Raw genomic sequence first — 23,426 nt, forward strand, 5'->3', positions numbered from 1 at the left:
AAAAATAGCTGACCAAATCCAAAAGAACCCAAAAGCCAAAAATCAAATTATATTAAATTGCCAAGTAAGTACTCTAATAATGGCATATAATCAAGCAAAATAAATGTTACAAAGAAAAGCAAATTAGTTATTCATATCAATTTTGACAGCAAAATAGACTGTAAGAGGAATGCCTCTCAAATCCTCAAGCAAAAAGAGTCCTATAAAATAATGGAGCAGACAGGTTACTCATTTAGCATACATAACTACTCTTTGGTGAAGAACCAAATTGGTGGCCACAATGAAGCTGCCTGAAATTTGTATCCAAAACACTAAAACTTTGCTAGTCAATAGTACTTTTTGTTTGTTTTTTAAAAGCCTGTTGAAATCTATCATCTCCAGATAATCTGATAAGGATGGCTTAGTTGATAAGAAAGAAAGGATGGGGGGGGGGGATGGGGGGGATGGGGGGAGACAATCTTTCTGTTAGCTCATAGCTGCTTCTCCAAAGTGCCATTGAGTCACAAGTTTATTTTATACGAAATTAAAGTTCCCTTTCACCCCAAAAGTAGAGAGTTTTACAGCTTCACAGACATTGCAATTAGTTTAGACAACACACAGAAACCTCAGAAACTTTAAGGTGAATGTAAGAGTACAAGGTTGGATTGTAGCTACCTCATCAGTAAACTAAGTCTAGCCCCTCCTGGAGGAATTTTTGACCTTGACTGTCTGAACTACTTTTGAAACAAAAACAGTTGTATTTCTGACCCAAAGGAGAGAATGCAATACAGCCTTACTGGAAAGCTTTAAGCTCTTAGCAAACCAGCAGTCAAGAGGTTAACATTAATTAAATTGAGCCTTCACTGCTTTTCTAGCCTTAAAAGAATCAATATAGAGCCAAAAGATAAGGGTTAAGAAAAAAATTTTTTTAAGACAGTGATCTTCATTTTCCCACTACATATGGAAATGAATGTTGTTTCTTTTCTTAGAGCCCACTAACCATGCGAAGGGACGAATTAAATAAGTTATACATATATATAGTTCACTGAACGACTTCAGTTTATCAATCTGAGTTGTGATTATAAAGTAATGACATTGTTTATAAACAAAAATACCAAAATGAATGTACCATACATACAAATGATTTAACAGATAGAACGCTAGACTCAAAGAACTGGGTTGGGGAATCCTACTTTAAGCATTTAATGAGCCGAGTGACCAAAGGCAAGTCACTGGATTATTATGAGGATCAGTGAGATGATGTAGGTAAAACAGTTTGCAAACCTTCAAGAACTATGTATATATGTATCAACTATCATCAGAATAACTAAGGTAGTATCCACTTTGGAAAATTTATTCTAATGAGGTTAATGTCAATGCACAAAATATTTTTTGTTTCTGCTTTCAGGTATGGTCTAGAAGCCACATGTTTTAAAAATATAACTTTTTTTCTTTTAAACCCTTGTACTTCGGTGTATTGTCTCATAGGTGGAAGATTGGTAAGGGCGGGCAATGGGGGTCAAGTGACTTGCCCAGGGTCACACAGCTGGGAAGTGGCTGAGGCCAGGTTTGAACCTAGGACCTCCTGTCTCTAGGCCTGACTCTCACTCCACTGAGCTACCCAGCTGCCCCCTAAAAATATAACTTTTTAACCATACTTTGTTTTAACCAAAAATGGCATCATTCAGCTTTGTATTCCCCAGATTTTTTACCATTAAAAAGAATCAAATATCCATTTAAGATGATCATTTGCCATCAGTCATTCCACATATTCAAAAGAATACACTTCTAATTTTGAAGGGAATTCCATGAGAGGCACTTCAGAAGTGTTTTAAGCAGGGGGTAGCTGGGTGGCTCAGTGGATTGAGAGCTAGACCTAGAGACCAGAGGTCCTAGGTTCAAATCTGGCCTCAGACACTTCCTAGTTATATGATGCTGGACAAGACACTTAACCCCCATTGCCTAGCCCTTACCACTCTTCTGCCTTAGAACCAATACACAGTATTGACTCCAAGACAGAAGGTAAGGGTTTAAAAAAAAAGTGTTTAAGCAATTGCAACATCAGTGGAATAAATACCTGCCCTCCCAAGGTGACTACTTTAAATAACAATACTAATTATACACACAGGAGTTTTGCAGCTTATTTATATATCCCTTTAAGTTTTGTAAGTGGTCTGCATATATTTTCTCACTTTATCTTTACAAAAGTCCCACATATACACATATTTAATTTTTAAAACCTCTATTAAAATTATATACCATTAGTAGAAGACTGAACTAGGTGCTGGGGGAATTATAGAGCTGAGGCAGGACATGGTCTGTGCCCTCATGGAGCTTACCACCCAACAGTAGGCAATGGCAACCACAAACAACTCCTCTCTCACCCTCTAGGCCCACTCCCCCTAGCCTGCCCTGAGGCCAGGCCATAGAGGGGCAGCTGCTTCAGTTCTCTTGGTTAATACTTATGAATGTATTTATTTCCTCAAACAGCCCCACAAGAACAGTATTTCTTCTACTAGTGGCGATTCCCCTCAAACTGGGAGCATGCTCTCCCACAAATAGACACAGAGCCCAAGAGAAATAGTGGGAATGAACTCACCGTACAATGATCCTGAGACTCATGTACAGGGAGCACACCTGTTCAAGGCAATTCAAGCCTCACAAGGGAATCCACCAAGGTCTTTCTTTTCTCCAGACCTCACAGAGTATCAACCCCGCAGAGTGGGGCAAAGGTATCAGTACAAGAAGAGCTCCTTCCAGGCTGGACTGGGTCCCCAAAAGCCTCAGAGATGGCTGCAGTTCTCTCTGTTGCCAGGGGAACTTCTGTCAGATGATGGTGGGTAGCTGGCCCAGTTTCTCAGGTGTGGCATCTCAGTCCAGGATTCTCTGGGTTCCTCCCGAGGATGTCATAGTGATTCATCACCTTCAGACACTAGCATGCCTCAGCTGTATTCATCTCCGAAGAAGCCAATGCTCCAAAATTCCCTCAGAGTCTGAGGCTAGTCGCATGAAGGCAGGAGGAACCCCAATATAAATTATGATGCTGACAGAGGATTCTGGTTGCATCCTCTGTAGCAAAAGGGGCTAGGGATGAGGGTGTAAAGCAGTCTATGTCCAGGAGTGAGTTTACTATTTGGATGACCATTTCTTATTTAGTTGAACTATGGAATATTTCTAAGGTGTGGACTACTTCCTTTAAATTTCCAGGGCTCTGTGGCTACCCCAAACCTTTAATCCTATCAACAACTAAATAGGAAGTGCTCTGACACTAAGATACCAAGTGATCCATAATTATACATAAAAGAAGTAAAATAAACAGCTGGGAAAGATGATGTTAAAATATGAGACTTGGATAAAAGAAACAGGAATGATGGGACTCAGAGTCAAAAAACTGAAAAGAAGAGATGCCCGGTATTTCACAGAGGACAATACCCAGGAAGAAAAGCAGTAAAAACAGTGATTCTCTCTAAGTCTGAGAAATAAACAGAGTGATCATGACTAGACTATGGCAATGAGAAGATACAATTCATTTTTTAAAAATATGGATTAGATACAGGCACGGTAGAGCAAAAAAGCCTCCAAGCTTTCTTTTAATTCCATGATTCTTCATAATTCTTCTGTACCTCCAAAGGACCTAGCACTATACTAATTAAATAGTAGGCATACAACCAACACTTATTAACTGTAAACCTCTTCTAAGGGATTGCTTTGGTTAAACGTGGCGGCAATATACTGCAAAATGGGACAACGGTAAGACGACTCTTTAGGCAAGGCCAATTAGGAGGCTTGCTGGCATAATGAAGGCAAAAAGTGATGAGGGCCTTAACTAAAGTGGTAACTATGAGTGGAAAGACGGTAGCTTCTTAGTAATAACTATGTACTTGCTACTATGGATACCTACAAAGCTTTCATTCTATCCAAAGTCTTCAATACCTTTAAGTATACTGAATTAAAATAATCAGATGAATAATTAGGATAATAAGATGAAACTAGGCCCTGGAAAAAATGGAAAGAATGTTCCAAGCTATAACGGAGTTTCTCTAAACAGAAAACAACCATTGGCTGGAATATGCAAAAATGAAACATGTATCTTAGAATTATAAAGAATGTATATTAAAGTCATATTAAACAAGAATACATTTTTATAGGAAAACACATGCTTAAACAGAACATTTTAAACTAGGGAGTTAAATCCAATTTGCATTAAAAATATATTTATAAAACTATGCTAATGAGATTCATTTTTTGAAAATGTTTTGAAATCACTCTGTGGGAATATCCAATCAAGACTTCAGAGTGATGATGAAATATGGTAATGGACAAAAAATACAGAAGGAGGCAAAGCTTTTCTGACATGTACAATGTATTCATTTGTTTTTCGTGCCCATGCTTATTTCTTATAGGAAACATTCTCTGGGGAGAAAGGGGGATTTTATAGGAAGTGACAAATACTCCATCTCCAATTCCACAAAAAAAAAAAAATAGAAAAGAACACCAATAAAATTTCAGAAGAGTATTACTACACTGTTAAGTTCAACTATACATTTATAATAAGCTATAGACAATAGACATGCATGGTTTTATATGCAATTGTTTTTATCTTGTATATGGGAAAATCTGTCTATCAGTACATTAGAAATGAAAAAAATTTTTTTTAAGAAATCACTCCTAGCACATATGATACCGAAGAGTCCTCTCTTATGGAAAAAGAAGAAACTAGATATTTGATATTGTAAAAGTGAAATTTGGGGAATGCCATTCTAAAAATATATATATTTCTATGGACAAGGGAAATGTATCAAAACTACATTTCCCGTGATCCAACATGGTCCAACTGATTTCCGTTTCCGACGTCTTGAGCTTAAATCTCCTGGGTTAGGAGGGAGTGGTCTCTCTGGGGTGAGTAGGCGCTTCTGGAGGCGGCAGGTTTGAATGCTTACAAGCGCGTGGTCTAATGATTTTATCTATCAGCATGGCTTTAATTAAAATACTAATTTATATATTTACACAAGCATTTATCATTTTTCATTTTTATAATTTGGCGAACCAGAAGGTCGAAATTCGAATTCTCAATCTTCCAGATAGCCTAAAATCATACCTAATCATGTTTCTCTTGACTATCTTTCCAAGTAATACCTAACATTTTTTAAATTCACAAAATACTTTAATGCACATTTTTATTCAGATTCAGAATATTTCAAACTATTAAGATTTTGCTTATCTTGAAAAATATTTGTATTCTAACAAAAAGCTAAAATTGTCTATTTATATTTTTATCCATCGGTTCTGTCTTAGCAACATCAGTAGACACAATTTTTCAGGAATTTTTTTCCTTCTTACCAACTACTAGCCTCTCTGATTCAGGAAGATGGGAAAATTGTCTTTTGAATTCTTCATTTCTGTATTTGTAGGTGGAACTTGATATCTGAAATAGTAAAAAGGGTTAAATTAATTTGAGTTCTTTACATTTAATTATTATTAGTGATCCTTAAGACATTAACTTCACACTGTAATATAAGAAATAAAAAATCATAAGAAGTTACTAGAAATACAAGTCATATATTTACTCTGCTATCAGAAGACCTGAGATCAAATACTACTTCTGATGCTTACCACTTTGGAGAACTTGTTCATTTACTTAACCTATGTGGAACCTCACTTTCTTTATCTTTAAAATGAGATTACACTAAATGGCCTCAAAAATCCCTTCCCAGATCTCAATCTATGATTCTTTGAGTTTATTGTCATATGATCCAATATGCTTCTAATGCTTTTAAATGACAGTATGTCTAATTATTCCAAATACTGAAAGAAAAACTCAAAATACTGATTCAATTCTGAATTTAAATAATGATCATCTTATTGGAAAGACAGGAGACTTCAGAGCAGAGCCAGGAGAACAATTTATATGAGGACTAAAATACTGTAAAGGAAAACACCTTAGAAAGCCTTAAAAATGCAATGACCAATCCAAAAGACAGATAATGAATCATGCTTTCCACATTTTTTCTTTAATCCTCACTTTTCTGTCTTAATAACAACTCTAAGACAGGAGGACAAGGACTAAACAAATGGAGTTAAGTGACTTGTCTAGGGTCACACAGCTAGGAAGTGTCCAAGGTCAAATATGAACCCATGTCCTCCCAACTCTAGGCTGGGTGCTCTATTCATTGTGCTACCTCACTGCCTTCTTTCCACCTTTTGATAGACAGGTAATAGACCAGAGAATATATATTATATGTATGTGTATCTATCTATTCATCTATCTAATGCATGAGAACAATATCATGAAATGTATACTTTCAGATATGACCAATGTGTGAATTTGTTTTGCTTGACTATACTTAACAAAAAAGGAGAGCTCTTTTTTGATTAGGTCAGAAGAGATATGACAGAATTAAAGGAGAAGTGACAGTGATGTCTAAAAAATGAAGAAAAGAAAGAAAAGAGTGCTAGGGAAATCAAAGAGATTGTAATAATCAAAGAAAACAGTAGGACATTCAGAAGGAGACACAGACAAGCAGAGTAATATCAGTACTACAATGTTAGTTTGATATATAGTTTCATAAAAAACCAAGCTATAGATAACAATGATTGTTCTATATATAATTGTCTTTTTTTTTACTTGTGTTCATTGTTGTTGGTAAAATTCAAAGTTTTTAAAGACTTTGTCTCTGGACTACTTATTCTCAAATTATCCTGATAGCTGCCCCTTTTAACAGAGCGGCAAGTTAGAAAATAATCTTTTCTCCTAATTCATAAGGGAGGCTGGCCTGGGCAGGGTGGTCACTCTGCTTATACTCGGCATCTTTATGACTCCAGAATGTTGCCCAGTGTTTTGTGTACCTTATAAAAATATGAAAATGTCAAACTTTTTCCCCTGTATTATACCACCCCTTGAGATAAATGGAGATGAACTGGGTTTGAAAAACAAGATTGAATGTTATTAAATATGAAAAAAGGCTCTTTTCTTCTGGAAAGAGCTCCTCTTTTCAGAATAAGTATCAAGCTTATATTTTGTAATTTGACCAGTCTTAAAGCTAACAAATTTTTCTAGAAGTATACTACTTATTGAGACCCCAGTGGCTATCCTTATGTTGATGTCCTATTCTATCATCACTCCCATACATGTCACTTCATTTCTCTCCCTGTTATTTACAAAATAAATCCCAAGTTCTTACTGTGACATTCAAGATGATCCATAATCTGCCTCCACTCTACTTTTTGTAAGATTTCACAAAATTCACAATCAACTGAATAACTCCAACCAAATTAAATCTTCTTGGCATCCCCTATAGCATTTCTCACATTTTCTTCTCTTTATTTACCATCCCCTATATATGTATACCCATCTCTTCTCTACATTTTCTTAAAAATTCTATTCACAAAGGCTTTTAATAGTGAAAATATGGCATATTTTCTCCAACAGGTTTTTAAGCTAGCAAAAATTGTTCACTTTCTTCCCCCCCCCACCCCCATATTTCCATTTCCCCCTAGCGGGGGAAATGGCCTTCCCCTTATATCTTTTGTTAGGAAATCTGTCATTTAGCAACTTTGTATTAAAAGGTTTTTCTTTTTTAAGAGATCATTTAACATGTTTTGCTCTTAAGAAATGAATTATGCTGTAAGAACAAATTCTCTAATAAAACAATCATAGATATTTTACCCTAAATAAATGAACATACTTAATTGAAAACAAGTTGGAGGGCAGCTAGGTGGCTCCATGAATAAAGAATCAGGACTAGAAATTGGAAGGACCTGGGTTAATTTGGCCTTGGACGCTTCCTAGCTATACAACCCTGGGCAAGTCACTTAAACCCATTTGCCTAGCTCTTTTCCTTCTGTCTTAAGAGCTATTACTAAGACAGATAGCAAGGATTAAAAAACACACACACACACACACAGGTTGGGTTAAGAGTAGCTCAAGGTCACCAAAAATCAGGTGTCATAATTTATGTTATTGCTATGGAATTCTGCTGCTTACAGTGCTCTATGTATACACTCTTGTTAATTAGTAGTATTTTTACCAAGTTTATTCTTATCTACAAAGAGTAAATAACTGTACCAAGTTCAGTCAGTAGTTAATCTTTTCCTTATAGAAAGTGAAATAGCCTGGCTATTTATTTCCATTAGAAAGGACTATACATATGAAGCTTACAGCTATAGATGTCAACTGGACTAAAGATCTTAGGAAAAGAGACAGAAACTAAGAATTAAAAAAAGAAAATTAAACTAAAATTTTAGAATGAAAAACACAACCACCAATATGTCTTTTGTAGTTCTTATTGACCCCACTAAACTGTAGATCTCAGTTCAGTGGACTGCCTTATCTATCTCTGTTTTTTGACTGATAAGTGAGATACAATAAATATCCGATTAGCTGACAAGATGGAACAAGGTCTTTGTGTCTTCATTTTCTTTCTTTTTTTTTATTACTGTGGTTTATTTTTACATTATAAACATTTATAGTTTTCTCTCATTCCGTAGGAGGTCTCTTGCAACAAAGTAACTAAGTAAATAACTAAGCAAAATTTACAAGAATGTGACTACTTCTAAAAATACATAAAGCATTCCAAATCTATAATATTGCCTCCACTTCTCTATTTTTTTTTAAATTAACAGAAATCTGGTTTTTCCCTCCCACCTTTGGAAAAAAAGTAGAAAAACAAATTCCTTTTAACAAGCATGCACAATCAAGCAAAATAAATTTCCTCTTTGGCTATATAGAAAAATATATGTCTTATTAAGTACCCCTCTCTCAAGTATAACATGTTTTATCACTGGTCCTTTGAAATCATGAATAATCACTGTGTTGATCATAGTTGTTACATATTTGTTCTTATAATATTGTTACTTTATAAACTAGTCTCCTGGTTGTGCTCACTTCACTCTACATCAGTATATATAAGTCTATGGCTTTTTAAAAAAAAATTTCCTCATGTCTTTGTTTGTTTAAACCCTTAACCTTCCATCTTAGAAATCAATACTGTGTATTTGTTCCAAGGCAGAGTTACAGTAAGGGCTAGGAAATGGGGTTAAGTGACTTGCTAGAAAGTGTCTCCAGTCAGATTTAAACCTAGGACCTCCTGTCTCTAGACATGGCTCTCAATCTAATGAGTCACCTAGCTGCTCCCCTTCCTCATTCCTTAATAGCACAACAATAAATTACATTCAAAAACCATATCTCAATCACTCAGTCACCAAATGAAAGGCATTTCCTTAGTTTTCCGTCTTTTTGCCACCACTAAAAGAACTGCTATCAATATTTTTTTCTACATAAGGGATTTTTTCCTTTTTCTTTGGTCTCTTTTGAGTATAGGCCTAGCAATGATATTACAGATGGGTTGCAGTGATAGGTAAACTTTTTAAAGAGGGGGCCAAAGGAAAGGAAATGCTCATCTGTCAGTCTGTTTCTAAGGCAACTCTTTCCAAGTTTCATTGAACTGCATCCCACTCATTATATTTGTCAGATTAGGAATAATGTCGTTAGGCCGGATAGAACATTTCAGGGGGCTGCATCTGGCCCTCGGGCAGTAGTTTGCCCCTCACTGGGCTAGGCAATAGGGGTCAAGTGACTTGTCCAGGGTAACTTGTCCAGCTAGTAAGTGTCTGAGGCCATATTTGAACTTAGGACCTGCCTTCTCTAGGCCTAGCTCTCAATCCACTAAGCCACCCAGTTGCCCCTATTCTAGATTCTTTTGGCCTTATTTTGGAAACTGTTTTGCAACAGGATAAAATGAGTAAAGTGCTTAGCATAGTGCCAGCCACATGTTAAGCACTTGATAAATGTTAGCCTTTAAATGACCTGTAAAGGCAACATGGATTGGGATCATGAGAAGTAACATATATAGGGAATCTTCTGACCAGGTCCATATCTAGCTATACATAACTTTTGTGCCACTACTGGTTTCCGGTAATGTCATCATGCTGGTCTCTGCCATTAGGCATGTACTTTCTATTCTGTCTATCTGTTCTATCCCCACTTTGCATATGAGGAAACTGAGGCAAACAGAAGTGAAATATCTTGCCCTGGGTCATACAGTAAGTGTCTAAAGTCAAATTTGAACTCTCTGGTCTTCCTGACTATGAGGCCTGAAGCTCTATCTACTGTGCCACCTAGTTGATCCATTAAAATATAACTCTATGATTTCATAGTATTTGGTTTCTGGTTTCACCACTTTCTTTATGATATGAATAAGGATGTGTATGCATTTTAGAATTTGTAGAGAGGAGCAGCTAGGTGGCTCAGTGGATAGAAAGCCAGGCTTAGAAACAGAAGGTCCTGGCCTCAGATACTTCTTAGCTGTGTTGACTCTGGGCAATTCACTTAATCCCAGTTGCCTAGGCCTTACCACTCTTATGCCTTGGAATCAATACTTAGTATCAATTCTAAGACAGAAGGTAAGGGTTTAAAAAAAAATGTTATAGAAAAAAATGCCACCCTTGCTTTAGGGAATGCAAATGAATTATTACTGCTTACCAAAGAATATCTATCTGAATGCATACATAGCTTTATTAATCACTGTGGCCCATGTTAAGATCATGATGCTTTTGGAAGTTTAGTCTTTTCTTTCCAGGCTCTCAGTTAACATTCACAAGTAGAATGTTGTAAGCATCTCTGTGAGCCCTCTGATACCCATGTGAACAACCCAGGGCCATCTTCCTTGACTTGCCAGGGAATTTACAAACAGAAATTCATGGGAAAACTTAAGTCCATTTAATTGGAAACTGTCCTACATGTCTAGATAATTTTAACTTATTTCTGCTTTCTTTTGCTTTTACCCTCAAAAGCAGATGAGAAGCTCCCCAGTTTTCCTAATTATTAATGTGCTCAAAAATCCCAAAGCACACATCCATAAGCTTTGGAAGAGGCAATAGCTTAATTCACACTAAACATAATCATAGAACTTCCCAAAATCAGGGATCATCTCTACTACATACTAGAGACTTTTCCTTTCTTTAAAAAAAAAAAAAAAAAAAAAAAAAAAAAAAAAGGAAAGTCATCTTTAGAGTGGCTGCCAAGCCACTATCCCAGTCCAGAAGCCTATGGGACTCACCTCTTTCTTCAGGCCACTGTAAAGAAGACCTCCCAGTAAACAGCTTTTAGAAATGTAAGATTTACACATGGGCTTTCTCCTTTTTCTTTTCCAAGTGCAGACACTTGAGTTACCACACAATCACTCAGCCTTTGCCACCAAAAGTAAAAATTGAAGTGACTGGGAGAAACTAATAAAATCTCCTTATTTTAAAACTCTTCAAACTGAGAAAAGAGCAGTCTGATGAGATTACTGATGTAAGTGGTCTTAATTCAATATGTACCTTCATCTGATAGACTGTTATATGTGAGAGAATGTACAAGGGGAGAATCTTCTTGGGATTCTTTTTGCTATGATAATTCATTAAGACCTTTTCTTTGATTGAATGTACCCTCTGCCTAATAAAAGTACATATATGCTGGGTAGGACATATGTGGACTCCAAAAAATGTCTTGATCCTAGATGAACTTTTCTGGAAGAAGCAAGTGGGGAAGCTGTGTGCCCCAAGGGGCTATAAAGATAATCACAGGAATATGACACAAAAAATAAGTATGATACAAAGTAGAATGTGAAAAAGGAAAAGGTAATTCCAGGCAAAGTCCCCTAAGAAAATTTGGAAAGAAAGCCATCCTATCACATCTTTACATTATTAACTCTATAAGGGCAAAGACCAGTATAGACAATACTATGAATCAGGAGACCTACCTGCCTTATCTGGAGCTCTGCCACATAAAAGCTCTAGCTTCTCTATAAAATGGAAGTAATGTCAAATTACCTAAAAAGTTGAAGGTGCATGAAAATGGTATTATAATAATAATGCAACTGCACAGTACCTAAAAGAGGCCATATAAATGGTAGCTTCTGAAAAAGATATTTTGTCAATGAAGACAAAAAAGTCATAACTTAAGAGGGCAAAATCCCAACCAATCATTCAGAAATGCAATGAATCAAAAAATATACTTCTTTCATACATTTTCTCATCTCCCCAAAAAAGAAAAGCAAGATTCACTATAAACAAAGAATTCATTTGAATATTGTAATCATACACAGAGAAATACTTTATGAAAAAAGCTGTATCTTATAGATTTTATATGTATTTGAAAAACACAAAGAAATATGTTAGTAGCTGAAAAGATTAGAGTTTTGCAATGATAAACAGCACTATCAATTCCTATGGATTGTCCTTTAAATGCATAAGTAATACTAATGTTTTAAAAACATTTAAAATTACAAAAGTGTACATAGAGATAAGGACCAATTTATGTCTATGTCTAGCAATGAAGTAAAACATACTAAAGGGGTCTAATACGAATCAGCAGCAGAACTAGGTTACTAAATTCACTAAACAATAAATTAGCCAAATACAAATATATGTATATCCTTTTTAGATGCTTTGTCTCTAAAACTGTTGTGCTTAGGATTCTTAATATTTCTCTCAAATTCATTCACTCAAGGCAGATTCATTCACTAAACAGAAATTTACAAATATCTGCAACTGCAAGAGAAAGGAGAATACAAAGATGTATTTAAGATACATACATAATCCCTACTCCCAATAGAGTTTACTGCTAAACTCCTTCTTAGCTGTGGAAACTTAGGTTATAGTAATAAGTAGTAGCTATCAAGAGTCTTTCATTCCAAATGATAGTAATTGGATATGCATGCTTTCTGAGTTAGAAAAATTATTCAATTGCCTAATCATTCATTCTACACTGAGGTGACTCAGAAGGTCAGACAACCAGTTCTACAATTACCAAGTGTTTTCTGAGATAGCTTATCCAAAAGATATGTGAAAAAGCAACAGGAGGAAATTATCCTTAAATACATTTACTAAAATTCCATTTAATGTGGTCTCATTTATACTACTTATCAAATGGTATATAGCCCAAAGAAAGGGTTCTGGATTAGGGGCTGAAATACCTGATTTCTAACCTGTCATCTGCCATGTACCATTCTTATGGCTTTGGGCAACACATCTAATCTGAGATTTAATTTCATCGCCTGTAAAGAGGTGCTGCTATCTGCCTTGCCTTCTTCCCTGGGAAACCTGCCTAAGTGCCAGTCCCGAGGCATTCCTACAGTCTGACACAATAAAGTAGTATTGGTCAGTAGTCTGGAAGAAACATTATAAATAAATGTTTATTGTGCATATATAATTTCTCCACTATCTTTATTTTTTAAGTTTGATTTTCTTTTCTGTTTTAAAATCTTTTTCCTTCTCCCCCAATCTATTGAGAATAAATCCCTGCATTAGTCATAGCCAAGAAAAAAAAGAAAACAAAAGAAAAAAAATATGTTTCAATTTTCACTTGGAATCTATCAGTTCTTTTGAGCATGTTTCACCATGAGGCCTTTGGAATGTGGCTGGTAAATGTATTGTTTAAAGTTGTTAAATCTTTCAAAGTTGATTATCTTTACAATATTGTGGTTATTGTATATAGTAAATTGTTTTCCTGGTTCTGCTTACTTTACTTTGCTTCATTTCATAGAAGTCTTCCTAGATTTTTCTGAAACCATCCATTTAGTCATTTCCCAATTGATAGGCATCCCCACAGTTTCCACTTCTTTTCCACCATTAACAGAATTGCTATAAATATTTTTGTACATATGGGCCTTTTCCCTCTTTCTTTAATCTCTTTAGAGTATAGGCCTAGTACCAGTATCACTGAACAATGGACATTGTTCCAAACTGCTTTCTAGTTCACAGCACTATCAACAGTGGCAGGGACTTTACTAAAAGATAAATGGAATTAGAAAAAGCTAATTTCTAGACTGCTCTAATTAGCCATATCCACATTTACAGAGAAAAGGAATTGTGTGAACTCAGCCCAGCCTAGACAGTTTTTATGCCAAAAAGCAAGAATTCTTAAAACTTTTTTTTTTGTTTATCATGGATCCCTTTTCACAATCTGGTGAAGTCTATGATCCCTTCTCAGAACTGTGTTTTTAAATGCATAGAATATATAGAATTAATTAAAAAAACAATTATATGGAAATAACAAGTATCAAAATGATGGCAGAAAGCTAATTAACTGTTTTTGACATATATAATAAACAAATACTTTTTTCTGGCTTAAACTGTGTTTAAGTGAAAAGTATCTAACTAGAGAGCTGACTAAAAAATAGATAATGGGAAATAATTAGAAAAGGAGAAGTCAAGGAAGTAATACTTTTTTTGTATAAAAACAATAATTGGCATTGCTGGTGGAGTTGTGAATTAATCCAGCCATTCTGGAAGGCAATTTGGAATTATACACAAAGGGCTTTAAAAGAATGCATGTCCTTTGATCCAGCAATACCACTGCTGGGTTTGTACCCCCAAAAAGATAATAAGGAAAAATACTTGTACAAGAATATTCATAGCTGCACTCTTTGTGGTGGCAAAAAACTGGAAAATGAGGGGATGCCCTTCAATTGGGGAATGGCTGAATGAATTGTGGCATATGAGGGTGATGGAATACTATTGTGCTGTTAAGAATTGATGGAGGCTTTCTATATGAACTGGGAGAACCTCAGTGAACTGATGCAAAGTGAAATGAGCAGAACCAGGAGAACACTGTACACAGAAAGTAAAACACTGTGGAACAATCCAATGTAATGGACTTCACTGCTAGTAGCAATGCAACAAGCCAGGACACTCCTGAAGGACTTATGAGAAAGAATGTTATCCACACTGAGAGAAAGAACTATGGGAGTAGAAATGCAAAAGCAAAACATATGACATCACTTATCATATGTATATATGAGTATACAATTTGGGGGTTAGGCTTTTAAAAAAATCGCTCTATAGCAAAAATGAGTAATATGGAAATAGGTATCAGTGGAATTGCTTGTTGGCTCTGGGAGTGGGGAGAGAAGGGAAGGAAAGAAAATGAATCATATAAACATGGAAAAATATTCTAAAAGATAAATAAAATTTAAAAAATAAAAACAATAATATGTTTAGAAGACATAAACATGTGTATATATTTAAAGATACTCATCTTTTTAAAATTAAAGCTATATAAATTAAGAATCTTATCTTTTAAAAGACCTAGAATGGGGGCAGCTGTGTGGCTCAGTGGATAAAGAGCCAGGTGTAGAGATGGGAGATCCTAGATTCAAATTTGGCCTCAGATATTTCCTAACTGTAAGACCCTAGGCAAGTCAGTTAGCCCCTACTGCCTATTCCTTACTACTCTTTTGCTTTGGAACCAAAACACATTATTTCTAAGACAGAAGGTGAAAGTTTAAAAAAATCTAGTACTATGATTTTTTAAAACTCACATGTGAATATAAAACATTATGAGTTCCTATCAGCAATTACTTATAGTTAAAGCATTTACTAAATGCTTACTATGTGCCAGGCATGATAATTACTTGTCAGTTAATTTAATAATAATTATTCTCAGGAAAAATATAGTACTGCCCAAGAAGAGAAGTGACTCATAAGGCTATCACAGGTTGATAAATACATCACCTTGAGAAACCTACATTCTCTTGCTCTCTCTCATTCTAAATTTTTGCCAAGCAACCTACTTAGCATCACCTAATTTCCCATGGGCATTTGCTTACTAGTCAACTTATTCATCCATAACTCATATAATCCTTCATTCAACAAATATTTATTGAATGCTCACTATGTGTAAGGTATTGTGCTAAAAAGGTTGGGAATTTTAAAAAGCATCAAGACTCCTGGAACTTACAAATTAGTAGGGTTTTGAGAAAACACAAGCATCCAAATAATAATGATATTAAACAATATGGTAAATACCTTGTCAGTGACATCAAAAATAAGGGTTACCAAAGTTGAAAGGGCAAAAAAATTCACTTTCAGATAAGGCAATCAAGGAAGGCCTTATGGAAGAAGCATTTGAACTAGACGATGAATGATAGGAAGATTAACAGAGAATTACAGAATCTTAAAGTGGGAATGGTGCTTGGAGGTTACATTATTGAATCCCTACCCATGATTTCTCCATATAACTCTCCTGATAGGAAATTCACTATGGAACAATGCAACCCATTGCATTTTAATTTTAATTTTTTTAAACCATTACCTTCCATCTTGGAATCAATACTGTGTATTGGTTCCAAGGCAGAAAAGCAGTAAGGGTGAGGCAATGAGGGTTAAATGACTTGCCCAAGGTCACACAGTTAGGAAATGTCTGAGGCCTAATTTGAACCCAGGACCTCCCATCTCTAGGCCTGGCTCTCAATCCACTGAGCCACCTAGCTGCCACCTACCTTACATTAAAAAAACAAAATAAAACAACAACAACAAAAACCACCTTACCCTCCATCTTAGAATCAGTACTGTGTATAAGTTCCAAGACAGAAGAGTGGTAAGGGCTAAGCAATGGAGATTAAGTGACTTGCCCAGGCTCACATAGCATGGAAATCTGAGGTCAAATTTGAACCCATTACTTCCCATCTCAGGGCCTGGCTCTCAATCCAAAGAGCGACCTAGTTGCTCTCTCTCCCCATCCTTCCAACCTCATTTTTCAATAGTCCTATTTGTTAAGCTGAACTGAAATATATCTCCCTATAACTTCTACCATTGGTTCTAGATGAAGTTAAGGAAAATAAAGTCATATCTAAATAACAGAAGAAGAATTTTTCCAGAAAGAAAATGCTTTGAAAATGAGAACTACAAAATTGTGTTTAGCTATTTCAGATATATTTTTTAAATATGCTTAGAAGAACAGAACCATATAGGTCTATTTCAACAAAAGAAATTAAAACACCTCTAAACTTGGAAGATAAATAGAATAACAGTGAATTCAGCAAACCATATTAAGTGTAGTAGACATGCAGGTGAAATAGGAAAAATACAAAGAGGAGAAGTGAATGATAATGGCTACCTGTCTTCATCCTCTATGTGGCCTGTAGAAAAGCATTAAATTATGAGCTCCTGAGAAAACAAGTTTAAAACCAATGAAAATAATTTCTTTTAGCAGTTTTGGCAATGCCAATATAAGAAATTATTTGTGTATTTTCACTAAAGCACTTTAATCTGACAATGCCCCAAATGAGTATCCATTTTTTGATACTAAAAATGCTCATTCTGAATAGAGTGGGAACTGCTTCAACTCTAGATAATTTTATAATTATGATGAGTTTGTCAATATTTCCTTTAGGATAAGTATCTTGATAATATTTTTAGTACAAGTTGAGCATTCCTCTTGATGTATCTATTACATTAATAGTATATTCTTTGCATTGCATGTAAAATCATAGCTATAAATATAAATATATATATGTATGTGTGTATATATATATGTACATATATATATATAAAGCATCAAGATTCATACTCCAGGAGCTTACAAATTAGAGGGGAAAACACAAGAACCAATAAAAAGTGATAATGATACCATGTCAGTGACACCAAAAATAAGGGCTACTAAAGTTGAAAAGACAAAGAATTCACTTTTGGCTAGGGCAATTAGGGAAGGTTTTATGGAAGAGGGAGCACTGAACTAGGCTCAGTGAATAACAGGAAGATTTACATAGAGATTATAGAATCTTAAAGATGGGAAGGCTCTTGGAGGTTACATAATTGAACCTTCTATTAAACTTCTCTATTATATATTTTATTAAACCTCTATTTAAAAAATTAGCAAGATACTTCTATACTACACACTCACACATACATACACACATGCACACAAACTTTATTGGCCTTGGTGAACATTACGTCTATTTTTTCAAATACCTAACCCTTTATTTGTTAAACCCTTACCTTCTGTCTTAGTATCAGTTCTAAGACAGAACAGCAGTAAGGGCTAGAGACTTACCCAGGTTCATACAGGTAGGAAGTGTCTGAGGTCACATTTGAATCCAGGACCTCCTATCTCTAGGTCTATCCACTGTGTCTACCTTACCCTTTTAATAACCACCTTCAAATCAACCTTATTTCATTCTATTTCTACTATTGTCAGTCAAGACCTTATAGTTTATCTGACAAGCATTACAGTTATACTAACCAAAAAGTAAATGCATAAGAAAATTGTGAGGAAAAAAAACAAAATAAGGAAAAAAAGGTTTCTTTTAAGTCGCTTCCTTAGAAGCAATAAGGGGTTGGTGGACAGAGTGCTAGGCCTGTGGTAAGAAACACAGTTTCATAAGATCTTAGATGTAGAAACGGGAAGGACCTTGGAATTACACGTTTCACTCAATGTACATCTAGTTCAAAATATAGTTTACACAGGTAGTAAGTGACCAAAGAAGCATTTAAACTGGAGTTTTCTAATTAAAAATCCAGCACTCGGAGCAGCTAGGATTGAGAGCCAGGCCCCGTGATGAGAGGTCATGGGTTCAAATCTGACCTCAAATACTTCTTAGCTATATGAGCCTGGGCAAAGTCACATCCCTCACTGCCTAGCTCTTACTGCTCTTCTACTTAGTATCCATTCTAAGACAGAAGATAAAGAGTTTTAAAAGAAAATCCAACATTTTTTCCACATGTGAATACCCTAAACTCTTTTTTCCTTTAGGCCATCCCAGGTTTTATTTGCTGTTTTAGATTGGTTACAATTTGCTCTGTTGGTAGAGGAAGGAATTCTCACATCATTACTTTCCCACAGATGAAACCTAACAAGAATTATTAGGAAACTGAAAAAAATGGGGGAAAAAATAAGAAGCCAGCTTTCCTTTAACATTTATGTAAAGCAGTTGGTATTGGGATTAGAATTCGAAAGATCTGGATTCAATCCTACCTCAGACACTTCAAAATCTCTATGACCTTGAGCATGTCACTTAACCTCAGTTTCCTCAAATGCCTAATGATATGAGGTAAAACCATTAAAGTACTTTCCCACTCTAAATCTATGTTCCCATGAAAAGAAAAGCATAGGTTAAATAAACTGAATAGCTTAATAATTTAAGTTTCTCACAATTACCTATTCAAGTATTCTAATTAATAAACACACATACATTCTGTATTTATAACTAGCAAAAAATTAAAATATACATGCCTGTTAAAATAAGTATATATTTGTTCCTGAAGAAAAATATCCAAAAAATAATTTTGCTGATTTCATTTAAATAATGCAATGTAAATACCTATTTTGATCATTTTTGGTAAACAGTCAAGTGAAAAAATAATTTTTTTTTAAAAATCAGACTTTTAATTTTATCAGTAGTAAGCAGGGCAATAACTTAACCAGGAAATCACTTAAGGCAGAGACCTAGAATGGTGAACTGTGAATTGCCCCAAAAAGGAGGCAATTTGAGATCTTTTTGATCACTTTGAGATCCAGCACCTGGAGAAACCAGAAAGTAAACAATAGCAGAAAATATAGGCGGGAGGGGGGAAATTAGAAATATCAATAGGAAGAAAACTGAAAGACTCTGTATATATACAAATAAACCAACAAGAAAGACATTAACAACAGAAGGAAATATGGCCTCAAAATGCAGTAAACTAGCTCAGAAACCCATGAATAAATGCTACAAAAACAAAGGAAAATTACTCAACAACTGATGAGGCAGAGGGCCTTATGGATTTGAAAGCGATACTTTCATTTCACACAATACACTATTCATTAAATGGTTTAAAAGATAAATAACAATAGTGAGAGATGTAGAAATAACTGTCAAAAAAGAAAAATTGAACTATGCAGTGGCAGGTCACACCAAAGAAACAAAAGAAAGGATGACTAATTGGGATGGAGGGTTGGGGGGAGCAGGGGAGTAGACAGAGAGAAAAAAAGAACTAGAATTTGAGTGGGTGCTTTAACTGATCACCTCTTAGATACTGGGGAATGGCTAAATAAATGTTAGTATATGAATATAATAGAATGTTAAAAATGTGCTATGATGGAAACCATTTTGGGCTGGGAGTTAGAAGATCTATGTTTAAAAATGGCTACCTGTGTGAAGAAGGACAAGCCACTTAACCATTCTTGGTCTCATTTTTCTCACCTGTAAAAACTCCCTACCAGCAAGCTATAAGTCTCTGAACCTTTATAGAATGTGTTTCCAAAAGAAAAAAAAATTTCAATTCCCAAACCTCTAAAAAAAATCCCAGAGTTTTTCTAAAATCTATATTAAAATATAATTTATGAATATTATTATATATTTGGGAAACATAAAAATGAATAAAATGTTCTTATTCTCAATGTATTTTCTGTAAAATCTATTTGGGGGTATACATGGAAAACATCTGGATATGTTTTGTCTAATGATGCTTATTTGTTACAAAGACAATGGAGTCATGGAAGTAGAAGGAAAAGAAACTATATATACAAATACATACCCATGGCCTATGGTCATTGAATATTCTTTTGTTTTGGAAGTTATTGATGATTCTTATTGTGGCAGTGGAATTGTAAAATCCTCAAAATAGTTGACATTTATTTAACACTTATTTTATTTGAGTGGAAGTATTTCTAAGATGTTTTCTTTTGTTTTAAACCTTACCCTACCTTCCATTTTAAAATCAATACTATGTATTGGATCCAAAGCAGAAGACTGGTAAGGACTAGAAAAAGGACATTAAGTGACTTTCCCAGGATCACACAGCTAGGAAGTATCTAAGGCCAATCCTAGGTGTTTTCAAAGGAAAATTCAATAACTTTAACAATGAGCTTCAAATAAAAGGGAAAAAAATCATCATATTTCCCTTCATGAACTTTCCCATTGATGGTAATAATTTATCACCTCGTTCTTTAAGTGTTTTCTTTTAAATGTCAACTTATTTTACTCACATATTTGACATATTGTATAGTACCACAAAATAAGTAAGAAGATTAGAAAAAGATAAATGTCAATCTACATCTACTGAAGCACATTGTTTGTTCAGTCGATTCAGTTGTGTCTGACTCCGTGATCCCTTTTGGGGTTTTACTGGCAAAGATAATAAAGTGGTTTGTCATTTACTTCTCCAGCTCATTTTCCAGAAGAAGAAACTAAGGCAAACAGGGTTAAGTGATTTGCCCAAGGGCACACAGCAAGTGTCTGAGGCCACATTTGAACCCAGGTCTCCCTGACACTTGATCCAGTGCTCTATTCACTGTGTCATCTAGCTGCTCCATTGGAGCATACTGAATATCATAAGTACGTTTAAAGGTCCCTTACCTCGCTGAATCCCATACACACACACACACAAACACACACACATACATATACATATATATGTGCATATATATATATAGCATATATTCATCTGCTTCCTAAATTATCACATCCAGAGGATTCATTACCTAATGTGATAATGAAATTATATCCACCCTGCCCATCCTTAATCTAATCACCAAAGGTGAGAACATCCCCACTTAATTCACAAGTTGGGAGGTCTGTGACCCACTTGTGCTAGAGTGAGTGGCCAATCAAAATCTACTGACTACCTCCTGGGCAGTCCTAAGCAAAGTGTCTATTGTGATTGGACACGTAAACTAAGAGGAAGGCACAGGAAATAATGCAAAAGAAGCCCCTTTAAAAGAGAGTTCAGTGAGTTCAGCTTTTTTCTTGTTCATGGATTGGATGGGACCCTGAGACCTTAGTGAGTGAAAAAGGCTGACTGACTACCTTAACTTCCCTGGAGGTACTAGCCTCCAGGAGGCTCCCTTCATTGGGAGAAGCCCTCATCCTAAACACCTTGTTAACTGACTTTTAGGCTCTCTGGCTGGGCCTCTGGAGCCCTGCCGGAGTAAAGCCCAGACTTGAATACAAATCTAGTTTGTTAAGTTAGATCTCTTACTCTACCCTCTTTTCATGTCTCTTCTTCCACTCTCTCCTATATTTTGTAAATAAATTACTAAAATCATTTTAGGAATTGGTATTTATTCAGTTCCTTGGTGACCACACCTTTAAATACTAATATCCAAACCTCCCCCCTTTTTTTTCCTTTTACACTAATGGACAACCTAATGATGAGTCTGTCTACTTAACCAAATTCATCAACAAATAGTAGACAAAGTCTGTCACTGAGTCCATATTGAAGCCTTTCCAGTTTGGTATACAGCTCAGCTTCTCTCTTTGGGAGAATCTGGAAATTCAGGGAAATCAGTGGTTTTAGTGAGCAAAAGACCTTGCCACTGCATCAGAAACGGTGTATACCTAGAAGAATGTTAGCTTAATTTCCTGTACAAAATACCAATAGAAGGCATTTATTTCATATGATTTCAAAGCACTCTTCTAACATTACATTTTAAATGCATTGCTTAATTTTTCCTGTAAGTTCCCATGGCCAAATGTCATCTCTCAATGGCCAATCTTCAGGTGATTCATCTCTCTGTATTTAAGTGTTCCTAAGGTAGCAGGTTGAGTTTATTATAAGAACCATGCTAAAAGCGTTTGGTAGAACCCCCAGGGCCTGTAAGGACTTTAAGAAGGCAAGGTCATCTCCATAGCAAAATGAATCATTAGCAAAGAACTTCTGTGGAGGAATAGAACTTTGAGATTTATATCATAATGAAGTTAAATATTTGCAATAGCATAGACTGACAATAAATTCTCCATTTTTCTTAAAGTCTTATATAGTGACTTTTGGGGCATAGTTTCAAATTGCTTTCCAGATCAATTTACAGCTTCCTCAGTAGGTCATTAATGTGCTTATTTTTCCACTGTCCCAACAAGAAGTTTGATTTTCCTTTTTTCCATCATCTTTGCCAACAGATTTGAGGTGAAACTTTAGTGTTGTTTTAATTTGCATTTCTATTATTACTGGTGATTTGCAACATTTTCGTATGGCTGATGGTGTTTGTAGTTCTTTTAGAAACTATTAGATACATATTGGATATGTATATATTTGTACATACTACTAGATACATACTTGGAAACTTTTGGATTCATATTATAAATCTAAAAACATCACTCAGGAAAAACACTTTCTGCCCATCTATTTTCAGGTATTGATGTTTTGTCCCCCCAAAAATATTGCTCTTGCAAAGAGCTTATTCAATTTATACTACTCTTCAGGTAACTCATCTCTAAATGAAGCTACTTATAATGTTTTTGTAAATAGCTGCTTACAATATTTGACTCTCTAAGAATGCTAATTAGACAATCCTTAGCAATGCTGGTATTACCAAAACAGGACTACTGCATAGAGAAATCTGGAAACAGTTACCTGATCTACATGCAGTATTTTCTCTAACCAATCAACCTTCCACATAGCTGCCAAATTTATATTTTCAAAACACAGATCTAGCCATATCGCAACCCTGGTCAAAAATGTTCAGTTTTACCTTAACTTGAAGATAAAATGTAATTTCTCTGAAATGTAAAGTCCTTCAAGATCTGATTTCAGACTACATACCAAGTTCAATTGAAAATATTAAATTATTTTCTCTAGCCTAAAATGTTTCCCAGTCTTTCCTTTTAGCAAAGTGAGTAAATCGAAGGAAAATGGATTATTACTCTTATAGAGACAACAGCATTGCCTTCTGCCTGCCTCTACTTAAGGGACAGGCACCGGGACCCACC

At 35.2% G+C, this 23,426-nt stretch overlaps 1 protein-coding gene across 1 annotated transcript in view; it reads right to left on the reverse strand.

Moving 5' to 3' along the window:
- Nucleotides 1-23,426, reverse strand: part of GRAMD1C (GRAM domain containing 1C) — a 132,052-nt gene that overhangs the window by 74,225 nt on the left and 34,401 nt on the right. The window contains exon 3 of the mRNA XM_044670087.1: nt 5,320-5,404. Within this exon, the coding sequence (XP_044526022.1) occupies nt 5,320-5,404 (85 nt within the window). The remainder of the gene's footprint in view (nt 1-5,319; nt 5,405-23,426) is intronic.

Source organism: Gracilinanus agilis, chromosome 3 (genome assembly GCF_016433145.1).
Source record: "Gracilinanus agilis isolate LMUSP501 chromosome 3, AgileGrace, whole genome shotgun sequence".
Lineage (NCBI taxonomy): Eukaryota > Metazoa > Chordata > Mammalia > Didelphimorphia > Didelphidae > Gracilinanus > Gracilinanus agilis.